The sequence below is a fragment of the Rhineura floridana genome, chromosome 11, assembly GCF_030035675.1.
Source record: "Rhineura floridana isolate rRhiFlo1 chromosome 11, rRhiFlo1.hap2, whole genome shotgun sequence".
NCBI lineage: Eukaryota > Metazoa > Chordata > Lepidosauria > Squamata > Rhineuridae > Rhineura > Rhineura floridana.
Genome location: NC_084490.1, coordinates 36935355 through 36962085, shown reverse-complemented (window position 1 = coordinate 36962085; position 26731 = coordinate 36935355). Strand labels below are relative to the sequence as shown.

At 42.6% G+C, this 26731-nt stretch overlaps 1 protein-coding gene and 1 pseudogene across 1 annotated transcript; both read left to right on the top strand.

Moving 5' to 3' along the window:
• The first annotated feature begins 9881 nt into the window (after window positions 1-9881).
• LOC133366093 (olfactory receptor 10A7-like) lies at window positions 9882-10820 on the top strand. The gene has a single exon (XM_061588803.1). The coding sequence runs from the start codon at window positions 9882-9884 to the stop codon at window positions 10818-10820; it is 939 nt and encodes a 312-aa protein (XP_061444787.1).
• Window positions 10821-22316: 11496 nt separating this feature from the next.
• On the top strand, window positions 22317-23243 carry LOC133367998 (olfactory receptor 10AG1-like; annotated as a pseudogene).
• Window positions 23244-26731: the final 3488 nt, after the last annotated feature.

Here is a 26731-nt window from a genome sequence, read left to right as displayed (position 1 = left end):
TACAGTGTGAATGCAGCCATAAATGTATTGGATAAACTAGACCCACAGTTTTATTCATGTAACTGCATAATATCTGCAACAGTGACACGTGTGTGGTGGCGTTTGATGCTAAATTCTGGATCTACCTGGGGACTTACCCTTGGTTAAAGGCAAGGAGAGCCTAAGCTAGCCCTGGATTGGGGCTAGTCATTCCACTATTCCCTTTCCCAGGGGTCAAACCCGCTCTGTAATTGAGGGGGGCATTCTAGAACTGATACCCTCATGGCTGTAGTTAGGTGCGACAGATTGGCCCTAAAGAGAATCCCCCACATCACACAAACACATGTCCCACAGCCCTGAGTGGCAAAATCCCCTGTCATCTCAAAGGTGCCTACAAGTGCTCATTAAGTTTTTATCTATCTGTGTCTTGCTCAACAGTGATATGCCATAGAAGAGGGACAAGATCAGTCCCACTTATTCTACCAGGCTAGGATAGCATCATATAAGTTCTATTGACAAGGTAGCACCTGGGCCACTGAAGGGGCAGTATTCACTCGCCAAAGTTCCAGCTGAATAGGAGCAATTGCAGGCCTATGCATGCCCTGCCACTTAACCACAAAGGTTCCTCCAATCTTGGTCACAATGATTCCCTCCACCAATTGCCCTCCTTGCACCATGGGGTGAGCTAGGCTTCAAGAACCTTCCAAGTTCCTCCCTATACACCAATTAGTATTCACTAATAGGAACAAAACCTTGTGGTTTAAGAATGTACCTATAGCCCACAGATCTTTCTGTCAAATTTTAAAAACTGGGCAGCTATAGTGAATGCACAAGAGGAGCAGGAGACCTGAACTCCTCTCTGAGATATTGGACTGCCCTACAAATTTGTCAAAATGCAAACACCATTTGGGTTGGTGTTTCACAGTCCAATCCACTTCCTGTGTAGCTTAGAAGAATTTGGTAACATGTGCCTCTGAGCATATGGTGAGTGGTGACAACACCTGCCATCTCCAAAGATGAAGAATTATATTTTTGTATGTTTCTTGGTGTTCTTATTTTGCTTCTTTCCTGTGTGACTAATGTTTCTACAGAGAATATAATCTATAAAATGTTATTTCCCTCATTATTCATCCTAGAAATCTGTGCCAAATTTATTAATTTCAAAGCCTTTTTATTGGTCAATGATGGTGAAGACAGCCTTTTGTGTTTCAAATTGGAGGTTATGTTCTATTTCTATTTTGGGTGCATTAACAGTTGAACCTGAAACTGCAGTTCAATCAGACTGATTACAATATTTTGCTGCTTCAGCAATGACTCTAGCTGTTGGAAAAAAGAGGGTGCATGTTTTCAGCCTGCTATGTTTAAACCACTTCATTTAAGGCAAGGTGGGCATGGTCAATTAAAGACATAGTGCACACCTAGCATTTTGCTAGAATATATTTCACCTCCCACTGTTTTATCTTGTGCAAATTGAGACACTCCTGAGGTCCACTGAAGACTATTCTGCAGAAGTCCGTGCCATTATTCCACAATTATGTTTGGAGTTTTTTTAGTGTAAATTTTACAAAGTGTTACTGTACTTCACATATTCACAGAAATAGAAACAAAAGAAAATGATTTCCTATAGGAAACTTCACTAAAATTGCAAAGTAAATCAGACGTATTTAAAGTGTCCATCTGAACTATATCAATTGTCTTAATAATGTAGCTTCCTCCCTGTTAAAACAAGATCAGCACAGCACATATTTTCTTTCTGTTCTTTGGGCTGATTGCAGGTGTTGCCACCACTCACCATATGCTCAGAGGCACATGTTACCAAATTCTTCCAAGCTACACAGCAATTGGACTGTGAAAGACCAACCCAAATTGTGTTTGCATTTTGACAGATTTGTAGGGCAGTCCAATATCTCAGAGAGGGGGTCAGGTCTCCTGTTCCTCTGGTACATTCACTATAGCTGCCCAATTTCTCTGCTTTTTAAAGTTTGATAGAACTATCTGTGGGCTATAGGTACATTCTTAAACTGCAAGGTTTTTTGCCTATTAGTGAATTTCTCTGCTTTTCAATCACAGAGTTAAGTAGATCCTGTGCAAGTTTGCTGAGAATTGATTGATCATTTGCATGTTTATTGAGTTCAGTGGGATTTACTCCTGTGCAGTCATGCTTAGGATATGTAAAACTGACTGGGTGGAGGGAGGGAGGGAGTTGGCAGGGGAGGAGAAAGAAGGAAGAGGGGAGGGGAGGGGAGGAAGGGAGAGGAGAGGGGAATGAGGGGAAAGGCAGGTCTGATTATTTGCATGTTTATTGAGTTCAATGGGATTTACTCCTATGCAATCATGGTTAGGATAGAGAAAACTCACCATGTGGCAGGAGGAGGGGGAGGGGGAAGGGAAGGAGTGGATTGAAGGGGAGCAAAGGAAGGGGGATGGGAGGGCAGATTTCACCATTTTCATGCTTATAGAGTTCAATGGTATTTACTCTCGTGCAGTCTTGCTTAAGATAGATAAAACTGTCCATGGGGTAGAGGAAAGGGAGCAGGAGGAGGGGGAATGTGAAGGAGGGGATTGGAAGGGTATGGGGATGAGGAGGGAGGGGCAAAGGAAGGGGAAGCAGGAGGGGATAGGGGGAGGAGAAAGGAGGGTGGGTTTGATCATTTGTATACTTTTTGAATTCAGTGGGGTTTATTTCTGTGCAATCATGTTTGAAAATGGAAATGGACTGTCTTCAAGTTGATCCTGACTTATGGAGACCCTTTGAATAGGGTTTTCATGGCAAACGGTATTCAGAGGTGGTTTTACCATTGCCTTCCTCTGAGTCTGAGAGGCAGTGACTGGCCCAAGATCACCAAGTGAGCTTCATGGTTATGTGGAGATTCGAACCCTGGTCTCCCAGGTCATAGACCAACACTGACATGGGGGAGGGGCAGGGAGGGTAGGAGGAGGGAAAGGGAGGAGATTGGGTGGGTACTGGGCAGAGGGGAAGCCCCTTTCCTTTCCAAAAGGAAAACATTGTGAACAGTATCATTTCTTTTCAGTGTTCCCCCACCTTTTATTCTAAAGCAGGCACTTGTAGCTTCCCACCCAAGTTTAAACCAAAGCTGTCCCTGGCCACATCCACATCAAGCCTTTATTTCACTTTAGACAGTCATGTCTTATCTGAAAGTATCCTGGGAAGTGTAGTTAGTGAAGGGTTCTGAGAGTTGCTAGGAGACACCCTGTTCCCCTCACAGAGCTATGATGAGATTGGCTGACTGTTAAACCACGCTGGCCACTGGAGCTCTGACATGGGAATAAGAGTCTCCTATCAGCACCCTTCACAAACTACAGTTCCCAGGATTCTTTGGGGGAAGCCATGGCTGTCCAAAATGAACTAAAGGTCTGATGTGGGTGTGGCCCCCTGATTAGCCAAGCCAAGCAGCTGTGAGTCTAGCTTTTAGAAAAGTGACAGTTGGTTCGTACCGAGCATGCCCAACACTATCATTTGGACTGCCTTCAAGCCGATCCCGATTTATGGCAACCCTATGAAGAGGGTTTTCATGGTACACTGGCCCAAGGTCACCCAGTGAGCTTCGTGGCTGTGCAGGGATTTGAACCCTGGTCTCCCAGGTCGTAGTCCAACACTCTAACTACTACGCCACACTGGCTCTCGACACTATCATTTAGTTCCATGCAACATTTATTAAATTAATTAAAAATCAGCCAGGTATTTTTTGAACTTTTAAACAAGATGAAGGTCAGAGTATGGGAAGGTCAGTAATAGGATTCCAGGTACTCTAAGAACATGACTGATTTTTAATGTATTTCAACAAATTACGAGAACTCTGACAGAAAAACATCTTAAGGGCTCTTGGGTTTCTTTCTCTCTTTTTAGACTTTGAACTCTATTCTCTCTGACTGTTTTGTGTATCGCCATGAAAATTGAGAGGGTTGTTAAGCAAGCGTTTTTGAGTTCAGGGCTATAAGTTTTGTAAGGTTTTGTTTTGAAATGAGCTTATGGGAAGCATCAGAATGGCATGGGGGTATTTTCAATTTAACATTGCGGAACGTGAAAAAAATCCACACTGGCTGTAGTATACAGCCACTCTCGTGGCTGTATAATAATGTGCTTCCACAAATGTGTCAAATGTGCCTCACTTCTATCAGGGCACAATTAAACCACTTCTGCCCACACTGTTTGCAGGGCGTGGGCAAATTCAATTGTCATCTGCCAAATGTTTGCATATCTTTTGAACATCTACAGTGACTTTACCACTATCCTTTGCCTTAAAGTAGTTTGCTCTCTTTCTCTCTTTCTTTTTCTCTCTCTCTGTTTGTGTGTCTGCATTTTTGCATCTTGTTCCCAGGGCCAGCACCAGGCATGCTGGGGCCCTTGCACACTAGCCTGCCCCAGGCCCCGGTACCCACCTGCAGACATACATGCACCCACGCATGTCCCACCTACCTACGTTTCTCTTGGTGAATGCTGCCCACAATGTGAGTGTGTGCCTGCCATCAACCAAGGTGGTGGCCAAGGTTTCCCTAAAGGGCTGATGCCACCCTGGGCTCCTGCTGGGAGGAAGGGCGGAATATAAATCAAATAATAATAATAATAATAGTAATAGTAATAGTAATAGTAATAATAGTAATAGTAATAAATGTCCTGCCCAGAGTGTGAGACACGAGATGGAGGCGAGACTGGAATTAATTCCTGTTTTATTAGAGTAATGGTTACATCAAAATCAGTGCGCTTCACAGACAAAGCTATGCTAACTCACTACAACCCCTAACTAAGCTACCTAGACATGCTCTGCAGTGTGTGAAGAAAGTTGACTCAGCCCCCGAGTCAGGGGGGGCTCCGCCTTAAGTAGGGAAGGTCTTCGCTTGTAGTCTCTGACTCCTTCAAAGTTCCACCTTCTGGCCAACTCGCTTCTTGTGACATCTCACGCGGGGCGAACGGGGGTGAGCCGCCCCCAGCTCATCTGACAGTGCTGGCTTGATAGGTGCCAGCTCGGCTTCAGAAGGTGGGAAAGCATTTGAAGTGCCAGGCAGGGAGTCCTGGGGGGGGTGGCATTGGCGTGAGTGCCAGGTCATCCCCTAATGGCTCTGTTGGGGCATCTGTAGGTGGAGTGAGGTCTGCTTCAGTGGGAGAACTGTCCATGGGAACTGGCAGACTGTCAACCACACCCCCTCCCTCTTTGTCCTCGAAAGCCTCATCTATCTCTGATTCCTCTCCCTGCTCTGTCTGGGGAAGCTGGGGCTCAACCGACTCCCCTCCCTGATCCTCCTGGGAGAGCTGGGGCTCAACAATGTTTGATGGTAGGGATGCACACAGGTAGCACACATACGTGCCATCATCCAAGATGGCTGCAGAGGCATCAGCCCTTTAGAAAAGCCTCAGCCACCATCTTGGTTGTGCAATCACAGTGCAATCACCATTTACTTCAAGGGAGAAGTAGATGGGGCATGCATGCAGGCATCATGGGCCTCTGAGGCAGTAGGGGAGTGCCTGGGAGCTCCCTCTCATAACCCACAGCAGGGTCAGAAGCCGACACTGCCACAGATCGCATAAGGGAGTGCAACCCACCCACTCTAAGGTCCTAGGGACCCTCAGTCAGTGCCTGACCTGGCCACCCTCTGGCACCAGCCCTGCCAGTTCCCATAAATAAATTAGGTACTTAAACAATAAAGTGTGTTGGGATTTGGAAAGAAATCAATGGCTCTTCAAGGGTAGATCTTGATATCCTCACAGAATCCCAGGAACTGTAGTTTGCAAAGGGTGTTGATATCACAGAGCTACAGCGCTCAGCATCCTCAACTAACTAAAGCTTCCAGAATTCTCCATCAGGAAGGAGCATTAAATATGGGAACAGTTTCTGAGGAGTAGAGTGCTAAAAAGGCAAGCGCATTCACACACACAATTATGGACACCAGGGTGTACACAGCCATACTCTAGGAACAGGGAGTGGAACAGGCAAGCACCAAAGAGTGACATTTACTCATGATTGTCCTGGAGAACATGTACTTTGGCTACTACTTAATCAAAAGCAAGGAGCGTTCTCGAGGGCTCCAGAAACCCTCTGGATGCAGAAGTCAATCCAATCAATTCCTGTTCCCTTTTCCCATCAGTAACAAATCCGGCTTTCCCCCTCTGCATTCAATTCCTCTAACACTGATCCTCAGTTGAGTGCTTTGCTCACTGCCAACTCTATTTCAGTTCTAATGTGGAGCTCACTGGTGGCTCTCTTCCAAGGAGGGGAGGGCTTGCTTTAAGAACTATACTTGCACAGTAGACACTTACAAAGACTTTTCATCTTCTGCAGTCAGCAGGTAAATTAAATATGGAAACCTTTTCATGAGTTTCCCTTCCATTCCTCTTGATTGTTAATCTTTCTGAGTGTTTGGTATCAGTAGAAAAGAAACAAATTGCTAAAACAAGATTTGATCTGTAATCCTACTTTTAGATCTTAAGCAGAATTATTTTACTGGTTTAACCAATAATTTTGTAATGTGTTGTTGGAGGAGAGCTTTACAGATACCATGGACCATGAAAAAGACAAATGACTGGGAGTTAGAACAAATTAAATGAGAACTATCATTAGAAGCTAAAATGATGAAGCTAAGGTTATCACACTCTGGACACATCATGAGAAGACATGATTCACTAGAAAAGACAATAATGCTAGAAAAACAGAAGGAAGTAGAGAAAGAGGAAGGCAAAACAAAAGATGGATTGATTCCATAAAGGAATCCACAGACATGAATTTACAACATCTGAAGAGGGTGGTTTATAACAGATGCTATTGGAGGTCGCCGATTCATAGGGTCACTATAAGTCGTAATTGACTTGAAGGCACATAACAACAACAACAAGGCAACAGCAACATCTACTTGGATGGAAGAAATGGCGGGCAAAGTTTCCTAACTCAATATTATAAAGTATGTTCCCATAGTGAAACATAATCCATGATATTAGACTATGTTGAGGAAGTTGGGGGAGGTACTGGAACTCAAACCCTTTGCATGAACAACCTCCCAAGCTCAAATCCCAGCATCCACAGGTAGGGCTGGGGAAAGACTCCTGTCTGAAACCTTGCAGAGCCAGTCAGCACACACAATACTGAGTTAGATGGATCAATGGTATGAGCTGGTATAAGAAAGTTCTGTTTGATCCTATATAAGTGAAACATATATTAACTATCATTCTGACAAAGAAGGAATATTCTAATACAGTTCTTGGAATCTTCAGCTTGATAGACATTGGTCCTTAGTAGATTGCATAGCACAGAGATAAAATGATGTAACAAACAGAGGTATACTTCTGCTTCTAATTGCCACCTCCTATTTGATGTAGAGAGAAAATAAATGTGACTGCAACAGAGGTGAATGTAATGAGCACCATGGGAAACTTACTACATTTTCTTTGTGCACATTCATAAGCTTTTTAGTAGATCTGGAAGCTGGAAATTCTTCAAGGAGCTGAGAAGGTAGGAAAAGAGTTCTTCACCTGTTGGAGCAACTGGGCAGAAATATGAAAGGTTCCACTTCTGGAAGAAGTAGGTGGATATATGCTAATGTTCAGATGGATCATATCACTAAGGTATCTCAAAAATATTTAAAAAAATATACATTTATTTACATGGAATCATGTATGTATAGGATTGCATCCTAAAAAAATTAATGAACATACCTATAAATAATAGAATGTAAAAAATGTGGTCTGCAGATTTCAGATTGTCAGCTTAGTAAATGTCTGTCGTTTTCACTATCTTGACAAATGTAGTAATTTAATTTTCCTCACTCACATTAAAAAAATGAAAAAAGGAGGAATGAAGTTGTTTCAATATCAGTTAGAAAGCTCTTGAATATTTGCAGACATGACATATGAATTAACCAAGGACAGAGTTTTTGTCACATTCAGGCCTATCTACCTTTAATTTTATTAGCTGTAGGTGTGAACAGGTAGGGGGGAATCTGTATCTATACCTGTCCCGAGGTCCTCTTAAATCAAGAGGATGTTTATTGATTTTTTCAAGTATCTAGTTTATCATTCTTGAACAAGGCAGGAGGTGGCAGCAGAGGATAACAAAAGAATTGTCTATTATTTCAGCTCCTTCCTGGTTTCTTGACTTTGTTCACTGTCCTCAGGGTTGGCATTCCAGAGCTTCTCTTTGAGGTAGGGATTCTCCTTTGTTCTCCTACATCTCTTCCACAGCAGAGTAGGAAAGCCCCAACTCTGCCTAACTTTCTACCCTCCTCAATGTACACAGGGCTACTTTTGAGCCTTTCTCAATAGTCTGTAACTGGAAACTTTTGTGGGGATGAGGGGACCAAAAGAGCTAGAACACGTTAGCTCTAAACAAAGCATCTATGCAGCCTGACATGTTTAGAGTTATTTCAGTGTACCACATGTGGGGAAAAAACATTTTAAAAACTGTTTAAAAGGTGCTTATGGTCCCAGGATATGGTCTGAAAGCATATGAGGCCATCACATTGCTGAATGCAGCAAAACAGGTCTGGCCAGGCAATAACTGGATGGATGGCCACCTGGAAACCACATGTACATCACCTTGGGATGCATGATGGAAGAAAGGTCGTGTATATATCATCATCATCATCATCATCATTTACCCAGAGCTTGGAAAAGTTACTTTTTTGAACTACAGCTCCCATCAGCCTAATCCAGTGGCCATGTTGCCTAGGGCTGATGGGAGTTGTAGTTCAGAAAAGTAACTTTTCCAAGCTCTGCATTTACCCAAGTGCCAATGCAGTTATTGGCCAGAGCATCTTAGGGAATGATTAGGTAGGGCATTGTCTACCCAATAATTTCCTGATATCTCCACAAGCAGAAATAGACATACTTTTTACAAATTAAAGCTGAAAAATCAGAGAGAAGGCCTGGGATGTTTCTAAAAGAGGCCAAGCTGCTTTAATGGATACAACACTGTTTCTTTCCCATTTCTATCACAGTTGGTTGGCCTTTGCCTATCTAGTCTCTCATGTGTATGAATTGAAATGTGGATCCTAGTGCCTCAAATTTCTGCCTCCTTGGACCATCCTTAATGTGCTTTATTTTCACCTAGACTTGACATCATTTTAAGCAGAGGTTAGACAACTGTCTGTCAGGGAATCTGCACTTGCAACCTGCAGTGTAGATCCTACATTGAGCAGAGGGTTAGACTTGGTGACTTGTATGAAATGGTGTCCAAAGTCTTAAAATGCCAAAACTAGAATGTACAAGTGGAGGGGATACAGCTCAGTGGTAGAACATTTGACTGCAGATTAAGAGGTTCCCGGTTCAAAGCTACGTGCACCCTGAAGAATTTTTAAGGGCTGTAGTTCAGTGCTAGAGCATCTGCTTTGCATGCAGCAAGTCTCATGCACAATCCCTGAAATCTCCAGGTAGAGCTGGGAGAGTCCCCCTGCCTGAAAGCCTGGACAGCCACTGCCAGTCTGTGTAGACAGCGTTGAGCTAGAGGGACCAATGGCCTGACTCGTTATAAGGCAGCTTCCTATGTTCCTGTGTACTCCCAAGTCTCTACACAAATAAAAATGCAGCATGGGAAGCTGCCCTCAGAGTCTGGCAAATCTCTAGAAGGATGAAACTGCAGAGTTGCCACTGAGATATCCAGGCTACATTTCCTTTTCTCTAGATTCTGGTCAGCATGCGGGTGGTATGGATCACGTGGGTGCTTTGCATTGAAGCTGTATCATAGGAAAAATAACAACTTTTCAGTATGGAAAACCTAAAATTTCCAGGCAAATCTTTCTAAGAGCACCAGGTAGAACGTATCAAACTGCTCCTCCAGATTATAATTCTACATACGTAACATCTGCTAACTTGTTTTCATAATTAATCAATCAATTGTTCAGCTTTACATGACACTAATCTCTTCTTTAAAAAAATGTTCTCTTCAGGTCCTTGCAGCATGGAGCGCCAGAACAAAAGTGCTGGATTTATTCTCTTGGGGTTTTCTGGAAACCTGGAGATGCAAGCTTTTCTTTTTATGTTGTTTTTGACCATGTATGGCATGTCACTGTTGGGGAACACATTAATCACTCTAGTTGTCAGGCTTGATCCTGCCCTTCAGAACCCCATGTGCTATTTAATTGCCAGCCTATCTTTGGTGGACATCTGCTATACATCTGTCACAGCCCCTAAGATGCTGGTGAACTTCCTTTCCCAAGAGAAAGGGATCTCCTTTACTGGCTGTGCTACCCAGCTATATTTCCTTCTCTTTCTGGGGACTACAGAGTGCTTTCTTCTCTCTGCCATGGCATATGATCGCTTCTTGGCCATCTGCAACCCACTTCGCTATACATCCATCATGAACAAGCAGCTTTGTGCCTGGTTGGTGGCTGGATCATGGGCCAGTGGAATGGTGCTCTCACTTGGGCAGACAAGCTTAATATTTGCTATGCCTTTCTGCGCAGATAACCAGATCAACTATTTCTTTTGTGACATCCCTCCACTCTTGAGACTTGCCTGCGGAGACATATTCATAAATGAAATCACTGTCTTTATGGCTGGGATGTTAATTACTCTGATCCCATCTCTGTTGATTCTAGGCTCTTATATCCATATAATCACCACCATCCTGAAAATTACATCGACAAAGGGTAGGCAGAAAGCCTTCTCCACCTGCTCTTCTCATCTCATTGTCATCACTTTGTTCTATGGGTCTGCCAGTGCTATGTATCTGAGACCTAGATCTAGCTATGTTCTTGAGAATGACAAATATCTAGCTCTGCTTTACTCTGTCATCACCCCAACTCTGAATCCCATCATCTACAGTTTGAGAAGCAAAGAGATAAATGAGGCTCTGAAGAGAAGGGTTGCTTCAAAATGGTTTCTTTTCAAGGTCTGAAATGAAATGAAATGAAACGAAACAAATTTAGGGGGCATCCCCTTTTTTAAAACAAATTAATGTGGGTTTAAAGATAACCAGGAAGGAGCATAAGGAAAATATAAAGTTCAGTGTTATTAATGTTATTCAGTGATTCCAACAGATGATTATGGTGGCGGTGAGGAAGCACTGTAAAACCCTTCCAGATCAGAGCAAAGGTCCATCTGTTCCAGCATCCTCTTCTTACAGTGCCAACCAGAAGCCTATGGGAAGCCTGTAAGCAGTACCCAAGTACAACAATACTCTCTCCTCTTGTGATTCCCAGAAACTGGTGTTCAGGGTTTAAGTACACTTGGGATTCAGATTTGCAGAAAGCCTTTGGTCTCATTGTGAGAGGCACAATTTGTTAAGCTGGGTTGAAAGGGTTTGCAGCTAGTTTTTCAACTCAATGGAAGCCAGTGTGGTGTAGTGGTTAGAGTGTTGGACTATGACCTGGAAGACCAGGGTTCAAATCCCCACATAGCCATGAAACTCACTGGGTGACTTTGGGCCAGTCACTGCCTCTCAGTCTTGGAGGAAGCCAACCCCCCTCAGAATACCATTTACCATGAAAACCCTATCCATAGGGTCGCCATAAGTCGGAATCGACTTGAAGGCAGTCCATTTCCATTTTTTTAACTCAAAAGCATGGGCTACTCACTTTTTTACCATTGCCACAACTTGTTTCATAGTCCTGTTGGCAACAGCAATCAATCTCATGGCTGCTGCTCGGCAACTCCATTGCTTTACTCTGATTTGACTTCATAAAGACACCAGCAGATGGCACCTGAAGCCAAATCAGAGTAAGGGCAATGCTCTACCAGAAGCAGCTGGGAAGATAATCACCACCATGGCTAAGTTAATTCCATGCTATGCTTCTGTTCATATCACCCCCTCAAAAAAAGAAGAAGATCAAAATATATTTTCCAACCTCTTAGTTTGCGAACAGGGCTGCAAAAGTGGGGGCATTTGGTCTCAGCACTGATATCTTCTTCTGTAGCACACTGCATCTGTGGGAACACTTGTATTCACTTTGCCACTCCCTAACAAATATCAGTAGAGGCTCTGGTTTGTCTTTGGAAGATTAAGCCAGTGAATATCTGGGCTAGCACTATTTGAATTGTGGCAACAGGGGAAAAATATTTATTCTGCAGGCATTTAATATAAAGTTGTTTTTGTCAAACTTATATCAATATTTTAAAAGGTATTCTATATTGTGTTGACTTACTTTCTAATGAATCTTGGCTTTATGTTAATGATATGCACTGTACTTTCCAGATGAAAGGCAATTAAGATATGCCATAAATACAAGGAAGGAAGGAAGGAAGGAAGGAAGGAAGGAAGGAAGGAAGGAAGGAAGGAAGGAAGGAAGGAAGGAAGGAAGGAAGGAAGGAAGGAAGGAAGGAAGGAAGGAAAAGTGTGAAGTGCAGGAGTGGAGACCCCAAGGCCCTTCGGATGTTGTTAGACTCCAATTCCCATTTTCCATGGCCATTGGCCATGGGACTGATGGTAGTTGGAATTCAACCCCATCTGACACATTACATATGTTTGTGCAGTCTTACTTCTGGGGCACATTCCTTAAGATCACTCAAATCAGAGTAAAATTTCAGACCAAGAAATTATGGGTTGTATCCAGTTAAGTTGTCCTGTTAGTGCAAGGACTTCCACCTGCACAACAGAAATTCCTTTCCCACTCCTCTCCCCATGAACCCCCCTTCCTCCTCAGTTCTACTGCAGAGGGTTAGAGGAAAACCCAGAACAGATTTGGGAGGCATGTGGGGGAAAGAAAAAGAGGAAATTCCACTGCACAAGAAGACACCCTGGCACTAATGGGGCCACTACCTGAATTAGTTCAAATGAGGGAGAGTATCAGAATCAGTTTGAAATATCATGGGCCCCTCTTATGATTGATATGCAACATACATTCAAGATGAAATTGTTTAATGCCTTCTCACTAGCTGGGGTGAAATAAAATAAAATAGTATGAAATAATAGATGTGAGTGTATGACTATTGTTAATTTATAAAGAAGATAGTTAAAATACTGAAATTATATAAATTATGGAATGTTTTAGACATTTATATTGTGTATGTATATATGTGTGTGTTTGTATGTTTTCCCCAAACAAAAATAAAGTAAATCTGATCAAGCTGTCTGATGGAATGCTTCATATTGCCAGTGTTTATTTAGAACAAGTTTAATTTTCTAATGATGGCCCATTACAGCTGCAACCAGCACTGTATTCTAAGTATATTTGTATGCAGATGCATAATTACATTTATTTATTTATTTATATCTCAACCTTACTCCCAGAAGGAGCCCAGGGTGGTAACCTAGCAATAAAATATTTTAAAAATATCTTTAAAACATCTTAAAATCAAAACATCTTAAAACATATTTTTAAAACATCTTTAAACATATCTTAAAAACAATTCCAACACAGATGCAGACTGGGATAAGAATGTTACTTAAAAGGCTTGTTGAAAGAGGAAGGTCTTCAATAGGTGCCAAAAAGACAACAGAGACTGTGCCTGTCTAATATTTAAGGGGTGGGAACTGTAAAGGGAAGGAGCCACAACATTAAAGGTTCACTTCGTATGTTGTGAGAGAGTATCGTCAGGAGGCCCTCACCTGCAGAGTGCAATGATCAACTGATATATAAGGGGTAAGATAGTCTTTCAGGTATCCTAGTCCCAAGCTGTATAGGGCTTTATACACCAAAACCAGTACCATGAACTTAGCCTGATAGCTAATGAGCAGCCAGTGCAATTATTTCAGCAGCAGGTAACATGTTAGCGATGTCCTGCCACCGTGAGCAGTTGCACCACTGCATTTTTTACCAGCTGCAACTTCTGGACCAACCTCAAGGGAAGTCCCACAGAGCGCATTACAGTAATATATCACTACATATCATTTCTATTAGCTAAAAACATACAAAATACCCTCTGCTCTTCTTAACATTGTCCCTTGAGTGTTAGGAAATTGCCAACTCTGATCACTACACTGAGGCTGAGGTGGGCAGACTTCAGGCTTGTGGGATTTACTTTTTTTTAAAAAAAAAATCCCTTTCTGTAGCCAAGTGTTGCACAGTGGCTCAGTGTTACATAGGCTTAGAATTAAGGGAAGATAACAAGAGTCCTTCTGGGCACCAGCTCAGCTGAGGAATTTGTTTTCAGTACCAGAACTGAGCTCTCAGCATTTTCATTGAAAAATTCAGTCTTGGTTTTCCTCTACCCTATTTTGTCTTCATTTTAGGAGGGAAACTTTTAGTTGTTGCTATTGCTAGACCATTGGAAGTTGGGGAATTGTAGTAAACTGCAGCAAACCAGCCTGAAATCTGACAGTAGATCCTTATGTACTGTATGTTTTGTTCACTTCTACTTATGTACATCCTTATGTACTGTATGTTTTGTTCACTTCTTTTAGATGTCTAAATGCCTAGTGTCAAATATTTCTAGAATAGTTTCCTCCTCTCCTTCATCACAAAAAATCCCCAAAACAGAATGATACATTCTTATGGGCAGACAAGCTAAAATCTGAAATATATCTATGCATTCACAACACAGGTAGGACTTTTGTTGTTGTTGTTCTATTTAGTTGTACTTTTGTATCTGCAGTTTTATTTTCAGATTGTTTATATTTGAAACCATTTTCAATCAACATGAGCCCTTTTCTTTTCATTTCTCTTTATGTGTGAATGTTAGGCATGATTAGATTGTTACTATTCTGTGCTTCTATTGTTCTGTGATTTCATTCCACCCTTATTCCTGAATTCCATGAATGCATTCTTGAAATGCATTCCACAACATGGAACATGTGCAATTTGCCACAGCTTTCCACCCCAGCAGCCAGCAGCTTGGGTGATTTTAAAAGAGAATTAGACAAATTCATGGAGGATATTGCTATCCGTGGAGGCAGCGTGGCTCTGAATGCCAGTTGCTGGGAATCAGTTGCTGTGGCACTCATGTCGTGCTTGCAGACTTCCCATTGGCATCTGGTCGGCCACTGTGAGAGCAGAATGCTAGATCAGATGGGTCTTTGACCTAATCCAGCAGGGCTCTTCTTTTGTTCTTATGATTCCTCCTCCCCCTCTTTTATGTTACTGATACATGCATGGGCATTGATGAAACACTATTAAAAATAATTACGCATATATGCCTACTCAGAAATCTCTCCATACATATCTACTCCCTCCTAAGCAGGGATGGAAGGATCTGTCAGTTTCAGTTTTCTCCATTTCTCATTTTTCCAATTTTAAATTTGGTTCTCCGCAATTCTGCAGCAATTTGTGATTTTTTAAAAAATCCTCATGAAAATTCTTCAGCATTTTAGTGCAAATTTCTCCTAATAAACACACTTTTGTAGGTAGTGAGTAATGTACACATTTTTGCAAGCACTTTTTCCCAGTATAATCATTTTTTTGTATTTTTAATTAATATGTTCATTTTTAATGCACATTTCCCCATAATATATGCATTTTTATAAATATTGGTTGTGAGGAGACTGCATTGCAAAATTCAAATAAGTGTGAATTTCAAAGGATGGCTGTGTTTCAATTCTCATATTGTTTTGAAAAGTGCAAATTTGATAGATTTCACTTTAAATTCAGAATAAATTGAATTTCTCCCACATCCCTATATGTGAGGTGGGTGGGTTGGGTCCCCAGCAGGGAGCAGAAAGGACATTGAAAGCAGAGCAGATGAATGAGGAAGCAAGTGAAACAGCAAGAGAGAGAAGCAGAGAGCTAGAGTGAATCCTTCACCATGATATAACTTCACATGTTGCACAATGATTTAAAGTTAATATCAATATTATAAATCCCAATACAACACAGAAAATCAGTAGAAAAATGCTCATAGATAAAACTGAAAGCCATCAAGTAATAAAACAAGCAGGCAATCCAAGTTGATTAAGATTTGACAAAGCCCAACAGCAGAAATCAAATCCACCAAACCCAGCCTTCAAGAAAAAGGAAAGATGCCTGCAAAAGAAGAAGAGTCTTGAGATGCTCTTCCTTTCCCAGTTCTCCTTTAAAATCTACACTGATGCTTCTTACCTTATCCCTATCACTGAATTTCAATTGTATAGCGATATAATTTGCTAGAACAGGGGTGGGCAACTTTTGTTTCTGTTTATTTATTTATTTATTTATTAAATTTATATACCGCCCGACTAGCAATAGCTCTCTGGGCGGTGAACATAGAAATACAATAACATAGGAAATACAATAAATGACACAATATAATACAAAATAATACAGTCTAAAATCAATACAATAACATTTTAAAAATTGAATCAATTTAAATTAAAATGCTTCAGAGAATAGGAAGGTTTTAACCTGGCGCCGAAAAGAAAGCAGAGTCGGCGCCAGGCGCACTTCCTCAGGGAGACTGTTACATACTTCGGGGGCCACCACTGAGAAGGCCCTAGATCTTATCACCACCCTCCAGGCCTCCCTATGAGTTGGAACCTGGAGGAGGGCCTTCGTAGTAGAACGTAGTGTACGGGCTGGTTCATATCGGAAGAGGCGTTCCGCAAGGTATCATGGTCCCGCACCATATAAGGCTTTATAGGTTAATACCAACACTTTGAATCTAGCCCAGAAACATATTGGCAGCCAGTGCAAGCAGGCCAGAACAGGTGTTATATGCTCGGACCGCTTGGTCATTGTTAGCAGTCTGGCTGCCGTGTTTTGCACTACCTGTAGCTTCCGAACTGTCTTCAGAGGTAGCCCTACACAGAGCGCATTGCAGTAATCCAAATGCAAGGTTACCAGAGCATGTACCACTGATGTAAGGTCCTCTTTACTCAAATAGGGACGTAGCTGGGCTACCAACCGAAGTTGGTAAAATGCATTCCTTGCCACCGAGGCTACTTGAGCCTCAAGTGAGAGGGAAGAGTCTAAAAAGACTCCCAGACTACGAACCTGCTCCTTTAGGGGGAGTGTAACCCCGTCCAGGACAGGGTATATATCCACCATCCGATCAGAGAACCCGTCCACCAACAGCATCTCAGTCTTGTCTGGATTGAGCTTCAGTTTGTTAACTCTCATCCAGTCCATTGTCATGGCCAGGCAACGGTTCAGCACATCAACAGCCTCACCTGAGGAAGATGAGGAGAAGTAGAGCTGTGTGTCATCAGCATACTGATGACAACACACTCCAAAACTCCTGATGACCTCTCCCAACGGCTTCATGTAGATATTAAAAAGCAGGGGGGACAAAACTGACCCCTGCGGGACTCCATATTGGAGAACCCACGGTGTCGAGCAATGTTCCCCGAGCACTACCTTCTGGAGACGACCCGCCAAGTAGGAGTGGAACCACTGCCAAGCAGTACCTCCAACTCCCAACTCCATGAGCCTCTCCAGAAGGATACCATGGTCGATGGTATCAAAAGCCGCTGAGAGATCAAGGAGAAACAACAGAGTTACACTCCCTCTGTCTCTCTCCCGACATAGGTCATCATACAGGGTGACCAAGGCCATCTCGGTGCCAAAACCGGGCCTAAAACCCGATTGAAATGGATCTAGATAATCGGTTTCATCCAATAGCGCCTGGAGCTGGCCAGCAACCACTCGTTCCAAGACCTTACCCAGGAATGGAACATTCGCCACTGGCCTGTAGCTGTTAAAAACTAGCAGGGATGGAACAGTTGGCTGGGCCAAGGAAGTGATAAATGCCTCCTTATGAGAGGGAGTGGTCCCTGGCTGTCTGAAAGAGGCAGTGGTGAGACCACTTCTGAAAAAGCCTTCCTTGGACCCAGACAATTTTATTAGCCAAGAGGGGCAAGGATCCAGTACCGAAGTGGTTGCACGTACCTGTCCAAGCACCTTGTCCACGTCCTCGAGTTGAACCAACTGGAACTCATCCAACAAAACATGACAAAACTGTGCTCCGGACACCTCACTAGGATCAACTGCTATAACTTGAGAGTCTAAGTCCCGGCGGATATGGTGGCGAGATTTTGTGTGGCGGCCATGGCACGCAGAAAGAGCTTGGCCCAAGCATTTTAACACTTGTTGTAACTATTTTGTACCTGATCTGGTCATTGTTTACAATCTTATTGTTTTAAATTTGCTGGTCTTGTACCGAAATAAACAAATCAAGCAAGCAAGCAAGCAAGTCCCAATGTATTCAATGGGGCTTACTAAACTGGGAAGTGTGCAGAGAACTACAGCCTCAAGTGATAAGGAACTTGTTCTTTCAACAAGCCTTTTAAGCTGAGACCTTATCCCAGTCTGAGTCTGTGTTGGAATTGCTTTTAATATGTTTTAAGCCTTTTCTTTTTTTAAAAAAAATGTTTTTAAAGCTTTAAAAATGTTTTCAAAGATGTTTTAATAGATTTTAAAGTCTTTCATGATGTTTTAAAGTGCTTTTAGTACTTTTGTTTCCCGTCCCGGGCTCCCACTGGGAGGAAGGGCAGGATATAAATCAAATAATAAATAAACTTCATTCACCCAACCCAAAATTCAGAATCATGCCTCTTTAGGCTGTTTTCCAACTGTTTATTCTTGCTTTATGGTTACTGGATTTTAAGGGGATTTATTTCTTGTTGTGAGTTGCCTTGGTTTCCAATCACCAACCCAATCACAGAGTTGTTGGAAAGACTCCATACACACACTGCAGATGTATAAATACATACAGCCCATATAATACTTTATTGTCAAACCACTTGGTCATTGCAAAAAATCAGTATTAATTTTAAACAAATCAGTATTAGTTTCCTACATAATAAAAAACTGTAATACCTAAGTAAGCCCTGCCTAATTGCTTTAAAACAGGACTGGAGAAGAACAGAAAGTCCCCCCCCATTTTTTAACTCTGTCCCACTCACCTCCCATCTGCTGGTGCTTTCTCCCTCCATTTTCAGCCATTTTCTTTCTCTCTCTCTCTCTCTCTCTTGCTTCCTCACACAGAGCAAGCTCAGCAGAAGGCCAGTGTGAGTCACATGTCTGTTGCCCACCAATCACAGGAGCAGACTTCCCCTGCTTCTTCCAAGTAACTGGAAGGGGAGGGGGAGAAAGAGTGAAATGAAAGAAGTCTTTCTTCTGCGCATGCGGTATGTTATAACCCACTATAAGGCATTTTTTAATCACTTAATTAAAAATAAACCATGCCCTTTTTTAAATTTAAACCTAGTACAGATGAAGTACTGTGTTTGGGGCAAGCTCAGGCAATTGATTAGGGATACCTTAGAGTCATCTCTGAGTTGTAATCAAGCACAACAGATTATGTCAATTTCAAGAAAAAAAAGTCCAAACGGCTTCTAGTTTTTTTCCCTCCCATTTTTCACTTTAACCTGTGGATTCTCCGTGGGGGGGTTGTGTATCACCAAGAAAACTTCCAGAGTTGTAGAGCAAGCAATTCTGAATCCAGGGTCACATTTCCTTGGGGGTAACCTGTCAGGGGCTGCATATCAACTGGGAGTGGGGCTAAAACCAGTGGTGGGCAGAGGAAGAGCCTCAACCTTATATACTCCTTCCTTTTCTTTGACATATCAGGGAAGGGGAAAAGAAGCATCTGCTCCCAGGTTAAAATGAAACTCTGTCACTAGTGTAGTGGCAAATTCAGAAGTGCACGGTCCCTTCGTGATAGTCATGCCACACACTCCTCACAGCCACTCCCCTTTTCCACTTTCCCTTGTCTCCCTTGTTCTCCCTGTTATCTTGCGAGTCCACTACAACAGATGTCCCCAGGAGCCAATTAGCATGAAAAAGAAGATATGTGTTAGCTACTGAGAAGAGTCTTCTGAGTGGCTGGCTCACCTCCTTTCACTCTGACTGGCTCCAATCAGCATGAAAGGACAAGGACTCTTCTCAGTGGCTAACATACTCCCTGTTCATGCTGATTGGCTTTGGCTCATACATACAGACAGAGCTGGGACCCTGCTCCCCAAAAGTAACAAGTGTATGACCGACCCACCCCGTATCCCTGGATGACTACATCCCTGATCACAGTTCTCTGATACGTCCAAATTTGCTTAAACTCTGATTAGTTCAAACAAGCCAGGATCAAACTGCACAAAAGAGGAAACTAGATGATGGAGTGAACATGCCGAAGGCTTGCCATGGTTGTAGTAATTAAACTGAGGACCTCATAAAATTATGTGAAGGGCTAGATGCTGCCCTAGGACTGTAGGTATACCCCAGAGCTGAGAGTGATGAAACAAGAGAGGAGGAGGCTGGAGTGCAGATGGAGGCGAACTCCCAACGAATGTAACCATGCTTTGGTAAGTGCCACCAATAAGTTGTATATGAAAGCGGTAAGGACAGCGAAAAAACTTTATTTCGCTGCCTCTATTAGGTCATCCTTATGTCGCCCAGCGGAGCTTTTTAAAGTTGTGCGGGGGCTTTTACACTCTGGCCCTCACAATATTATAGAAACATCTGAAGCCCGCTGCAACGAAATTGCTGGACACTTTCAAAATAAGATTGCTTGCATCCGTAGGGACTTAGACTCCGACGTTGTGACAGATGAATCCAGTGAAGTGTCCGGAGCACGGCCTTGTCCTTTATTATTGGATGAGTTTCAGTTGGTGCAGCTCGAGGAAGTGGACAAGGTGCTTGGAATGGTCCGGGCAACCACGTCTATTCTGGATCCTTGCCCATCTTGGCTAGTGAAAGCTAGCAGGGCTGGAACCACCGGCTGGGCCAAGGAAGTGGTTAATGCCTCCTTGAGAGAGGGAGTAGTCCCTAGTAGCCTCAAGGAGGCAATAGTGAGACCTCTTTTAAAGAAACCTTCCCTGGACCCAGATAATTTGAACAACTACAGACCGGTGGCGAATGTCCCCTTTTTGGGCAAGGTTTTGGAGCGGGTGGTTGCTAACCAGCTCCAGGTGCTCTTGGATGAAACCGATTATCTGGATCCATTTCAATCCAGTTTTAGGCCCGGTTTCGGCACTGAAACAGCCTTGGTCGCCCTGTATGATGACCTTTGTCGGGAGAGGGACAGGGGGAGTGTGACTTTGTTGATTCTCCTTGATCTCTCAGCGGCGTTTGATACCATCGACCATGGTATCCTTCTGGGGAGACTCACGGAGTTGGGAGTTGGGGGTACTGCTTGGCAGTGGTTCCGCTCCTACTTCACGGATCGTCGCCAGAAGGTAGTGCTTGGGGAACATTACTCGACACCCTGGACTCTCCATTGTGGAGTCCCTCAGGGGTCGGTTTTGTCCCCCATGCTTTTTAACATCTACATGAAGCCTCTGGGTGTGGTCATCAGGAGTTTTGGAGTGCGTTGTCATCAGTATGCTGATGACACGCAACTCTATTTCTCCTTTTCATCTTCTTCAGGTGAGTCTGTTGATGTGCTGAACCGTTGCCTGACCGTGATAATGGACTGGATGAGAGCTAATAAACTGAGACTCAATCCAGACAAGACTGAGACACTGTTGGTGAACGCCTTCCCTGCTCAGATGGTGGATGTGCATCCTGTTCTGGATGGGGTTACACTCCCCCTGAAAGAACAGGTCCGTAGTTTGGGGGTCCTTTTTGGCCCTTGTCTCTTGAGGCTCAAGTAGCCTCGGTGGCACAGAACGTGTTTTACCATCTCCGTTTGGTAGCCCAACTACGCCCCTATCTGGATGGTGACGACCTCACCTCAGTTGTTCATGCTCTGGTAACTTTGAGATTGGATTACTGTAATGCGCTCTACATAGGGCTGCCCTTGAAGACAGTTCGGAAGCTTCAGCTAGTGCAGAATGCGGCAGCTAGACTATTGACGAGGACCAGTCGGTCTTCGCACATAACTCCTGTTCTGGCTCGCCTGCACTGGCTACCTATTTGCTTCTGGGCGAGATTCAAGGTGCTGGTTATGACCTATAAAGCTTTACATGGCATGGGACCGCAATACCTGGTGGAACGCCTCTCCCGCTATGAACCTACCCGCTCACTTCGTTCAGCATCTAAGGCCCTCCTCCGGGTACCAACTCATCGTGAAGCCCAGAGGGTGATTACTAGATCTAGGGCCTTTTCTGTGGTGGCCCCCGAGTTGTGGAATAGCCTCCCCGAAGAGGTACGCCTGGCGCCTACATTATTATCTTTCTGCTCCCAGGCATTTTAATCATTTTAATATTTTTATCTTTTTAATCTTGTAATACTAATCCTTTTATCAGCTTATATTTTGTTTAATTGTATTTTGTTTTCATTGTGTCTTATATGTTTTGTGATTTTATTATTATGATGAATGTATTTTATCCTATTCTGTTTACCGCCCTGAGAGCTACTTGCTATGGGCGGTATATAAATGCAACAAAATAAATAAATAAATAAATAAATAAACATGTGTATTAGCTCAAAATATCTTCTAACAAAGGGTTATATGTACGTGGGACAAGAACTGCTGAACCTAGACACCCTATAAGCTTTGAAGAAAGAAGGTTCTGATTAAGGGAATTGTATAACAATTTTGCTTTGGCTAACTAATGTGGCTCTTTCTCTCTTTCATTTTCCCCTCTCTAGACCAGATGCAACCAAATATGGTGCAAGAAAATTGCACTGCATTTTCTGACTTCATTCTCCTTGGATTCTCAGAGCTCCCAGATCTGCAAGGCCTGCTCTTTGTGGTGTTCCTGTTCATTTATACAGGCATTCTAATAGGAAATGGACTCATCATTTATGTTACAGTAACTGACCCTGCCCTTCATACCCCTATGTATTTCTTTTTGAAGAATCTGTCCTTTCTGGAGATCTGCTACACCTCAGTCACCATCCCAAATATTGCAGTCAGTTTAGTGGCAGAAAAAAGGGACATTTCAATCATTGGCTGTGCTGCTCAGATCTACTTCCTGCTTCTACTAGGAGGCACTGAATGCTTGCTTTTGGCCGCCATGGCTTATGACAGATATGTAGCCATATGTAACCCTTTGCATTATCAACTCATCATGAGCAAGCAATTCTGTTTAGGGCTCGTCACTGGTTCACTGATTGTCAGCATACTTATACATGCAGGACAGATATATCTAGTGATTACCTTGCCCTTCTGTGACTCACATGAAATTAACAACTTCTTCTGTGATATCCCCTCCATTGCTAGAGTTGACCTGCGCTGACACCAATATTAATGAAGTATTCATGTTTGGAGCTGCCATATTTTTGCTGTTCATCCCTTTTTTCCTTATCCTTGCTTCTTATGTGAAAATCATCTCTGCTATTATGAAGATGCCATCAGCAGATAGTAGAAAGTGTTTTCTACATGCTTTTCACACCTCATTGTGGTATCTCTCTTCTATGGCTCAGCAACTATTGTCTACGTGACTCCTAGATCAAAGGAGACAATGGATATTAACAAGTTGCTTTCCTTGTTCTATACCATTTTAGTTCCTATGTTTAACCCTGTCATCTATAGCCTGAGAAACAGAGAAGTGAAGGTATCCCTGGTGAAACTGTTGAGTAAAAAAATGTGATGCTACAAAAACACCTGGTTGTTGGGTGACGACACCACACACTACCTCCTCACATTGAAGGTTTTCAACTACCAAAATCAAAGTCTGTTCAGGAGATTGATAGACGTTATGAGAGAGGGTGAGCTAGTGACTTGTACATTCTCTCCACTAAGCCTCTGGGATTTGTCCAAGAGTTTAGGAATTCATACTTTTATTATAAATACTAGGCATATGCACAGGGTCCAAGATTCACCTTGCATCTGTGAGGTTGTTTTTTTTTTAAAAAAAGATCCAATCTGTTTGAGTCCCTCTGTACTCTTTCTATTTTGATCTGCAATATGGGTTCCACACCACTCTACAGAATGAAGCTCTGTGCTGACTATTAATGATAATAAGGAATCTAAACATTGACTATAACATTTTCCCCTTTTGGCCAAAGTGGGTGAAATGTACAGGTAGTGGACCCCCTCCTGAGTAGATTAAGCCTGCCAAATTGCAGAGTAACCAGTACAGGGGCTTTTTGTGTGGGAAGTAAAAGGGAATCACTTTCCTGTCATAATCCCTTGGGGCAGGAGGATGCTGGGGTTTATCTCTTTCTTGCCATAAGATATTTAAGAAGTAGCTGAATAATATGTCTTCTTGCTTGTATATTTTTAAAAACATTGCAGTGTTACACCAGGCTTTCCTTTCTGGTACTTGCATGTGACCTCCAATAGACCTTAAAGCCTCTGATATTCCTTTTAACATGAGGCTGTTCAAAACATTGCCTGTGCAGTTCTGAAGACCTCCAGATTTATTTATTTAGTTAAAGTGGAGCAATGTAGGAGTAAAAACAATGAAGCTTTTAACTTCTAAAACAAAACAAAAAAAATCATTTGCTGCTGTGCTTTAATTAAAAAAAAAATCCAGAGCTCTTCAGTGCTCTGTAGACAACATTTTAGACAACCTCACTTCTGCCAAAGCCCATGGACCTAGAGAAACAGAGGGATTTGGTTTTCTGATGATTTTCTTGTTTTCTTCTTCCATTTTATGCATGGCTTTTTAATGTATGCCACTTAGAAATGCAAATGATTAAGAGGTATATTGTTGTTGTTGTTATGTGCCTCCAAGTTGACTATGACTTATGGCAACCCTATGAATCAGTGACCTCCAAGAAGAGGTATATAAAATGTTTTAAATAAATAAATATGTGGTACAGAAAATATAGACACGACAGAGCAAAAGAGTGTCACGAGGCTTTGTGGAAGCCCTGTGCCAACTCAGGGAATTTATTGACATTGTGCATCTACTCAGGAAGGGGAAAGAACCACAAATTTGCCCAATGTTCCTTTTCATTCAGTCCCCACACAGAAGTGACACCCACACTTCTTTAAATAAAAGCTCAGAAATTGGTTGTTGTTTTTCTGTATACCACAGTATATATCGGCCAGAGTTTCATCACTGCTTATTATTAATAAATACTTCTATCCCACCTTTCCACTTAATATGCCCAAGGCAGATAATAACAATTAAAATATAATAACTAATACAAGAATAAATAGTAATAGCAAATGAAGGGGAAAAAAACTAGTAGTAACAAAACACAAGGTGATGTGGACTGACATGGCCTTTTCAGCAATCTGCTGCAGTGGCCCTCAACGGATGTTCACTCGGTGCCTTCGTTATTATTTTTTTGTCACCTGGCTTTTTGGAAGGCCTTTGGTAGAATCTCACAGTTTTTTTTACTGTTGCTGCATCATGAGCTTTTCTGGTGAGAAGCTGTGTCTATATTTTGTATTTATTATTATGGTGCGGCCGCATTTGGAATACTGTGTACAGTTCTGGTCACCTCATCTCAAAAAGGATATTATAGAGTTGGAAAAGGTTCAGAAGAGGGCAACCAGAATGATCAAGGGGATGGAGCGACTCCCTTACGAGGAAAGGTTGCAGCATTTGGGGCTTTTAAGTTTAGAGAAAAGGCGGGTCAGAGGAGACATGATAGAAGTGTGTAAAATTATGCATGGCATTGAGAAAGTGGATAGAGAAAAGTTCTTCTCCCTCTCTCATAATACTAGAACTCGTGGACATTCAAAGAAGCTGAATGTTGGAAGATTCAGGACAGACAAAAGGAAGTACTTCTTTACTCAACGCATAGTTAAACTATGGAATTTGCTCCCACAAGATGCAGTCATGGCCACCAGCTTGGATGGCTTTAAAAGAAGATTAGACAAATTCATGGAGGACAGGGCTATCAATGGCTACTAGCCATGATGGCTGTGCTCTGCCACCCTAGTCAGAGGCAGCATGCTTCTGAAAACCAGTTGCCGGAAGCCTCAGGAGGGGAGAGTGTTCTTGCACTCGGGTCCTGCTTGCGGGCTTCCCCCAGGAACCTGGTTGGCCACTGTGAGAACAGGATGCTGGACTAGATGGGCCACTGGCCTGATCCAGCAGGCTCTTCTTATGTTCTTATGTACTTATGGTGCTAAAAAAACTGTATTGAGATAATAGAAGAAAGAGCTTCTAAGACAGGTGTGGGCTACTCATGGTCCTGGGTCAAAGTTCATCTAGGTGGAGGAATGATCAGTTCAGTCATCTGGCAAGAGTGATGTGTCCCTTCCCTAGCAGTTCACTGGTCAGGGAGGAAGAGGGAGAAAGAAGATGTGGCAGAAAGAGGGTAGATTGACCCACTCTGGAGTCTGTTCCTATTGACTACAAACATGTGGCCCCTGACAAATTACCTTTGAGCTAATGTGGCCCTCAGCAGACAAATCCCAACATAAATTATAATGCATTATGCCAAATGTGATTTGATTTTCATAAGCACTATAAAACTACAATATTCTGTGGTCTCTGTGTGAACATGGAGCTTCCTTCCTTCCTTAGGTTACAGTCCTTTCCATGCTGATGTGGGAATAAATGGCGCTGAATACAGAGGGGCTTGCTTCTGAGAAAATATGTCAATCATTGCTTATTTTCACTATGGTGTTCCTTTTTTAAGTGCAATTAGCATTGCATGGAGGAGGTAGAAGTGATGGGGGCACTTCACCATCCCCTAAACCCTGGAGAGCCATTGCCAGTCAGTATGGACAGTACTGAGCTAGATGGATCAATGGTCTGACTTGTTATAAGGCACCTTCTTATGCTTCTCCTCTATGGAACTCCCAGTGGCCCAAACTATCCCTACAAATAACTAGTTGTGTCAGTTCTTTTATCAGTGTTGCCCTGTGAAGGGACTTCCATGAAGATAATCACATTTTGAGACAGGGTGATTGAACTGTGATGACCATGAGGCATATGTATGTCACCATTTGACATTGTGTCAACTGACACATGACTACACACATACATGCACCCCTCTTTCTATATAACCCACATCACAGTCCCCACATCTCATGCATCAGAGTAAAATGTCAAGGCAAGGTGCCTGTAGAAACAGCTTCCTACTGACAAAGATTAATTAGGAGAAGTTCAGTGATGAAAGTCTGTTATGACTGAGACAAATTCCCTAGATAACGTCCACAGCTGTATTA

Excerpts from the sequence above, each read along its gene's own strand:
- LOC133366093 (XM_061588803.1), top strand. The coding sequence starts at position 9,882 with ATGGAGCGCCAGAACAAAAGTGCTGGATTTATTCTCTTGGGGTTTTCT.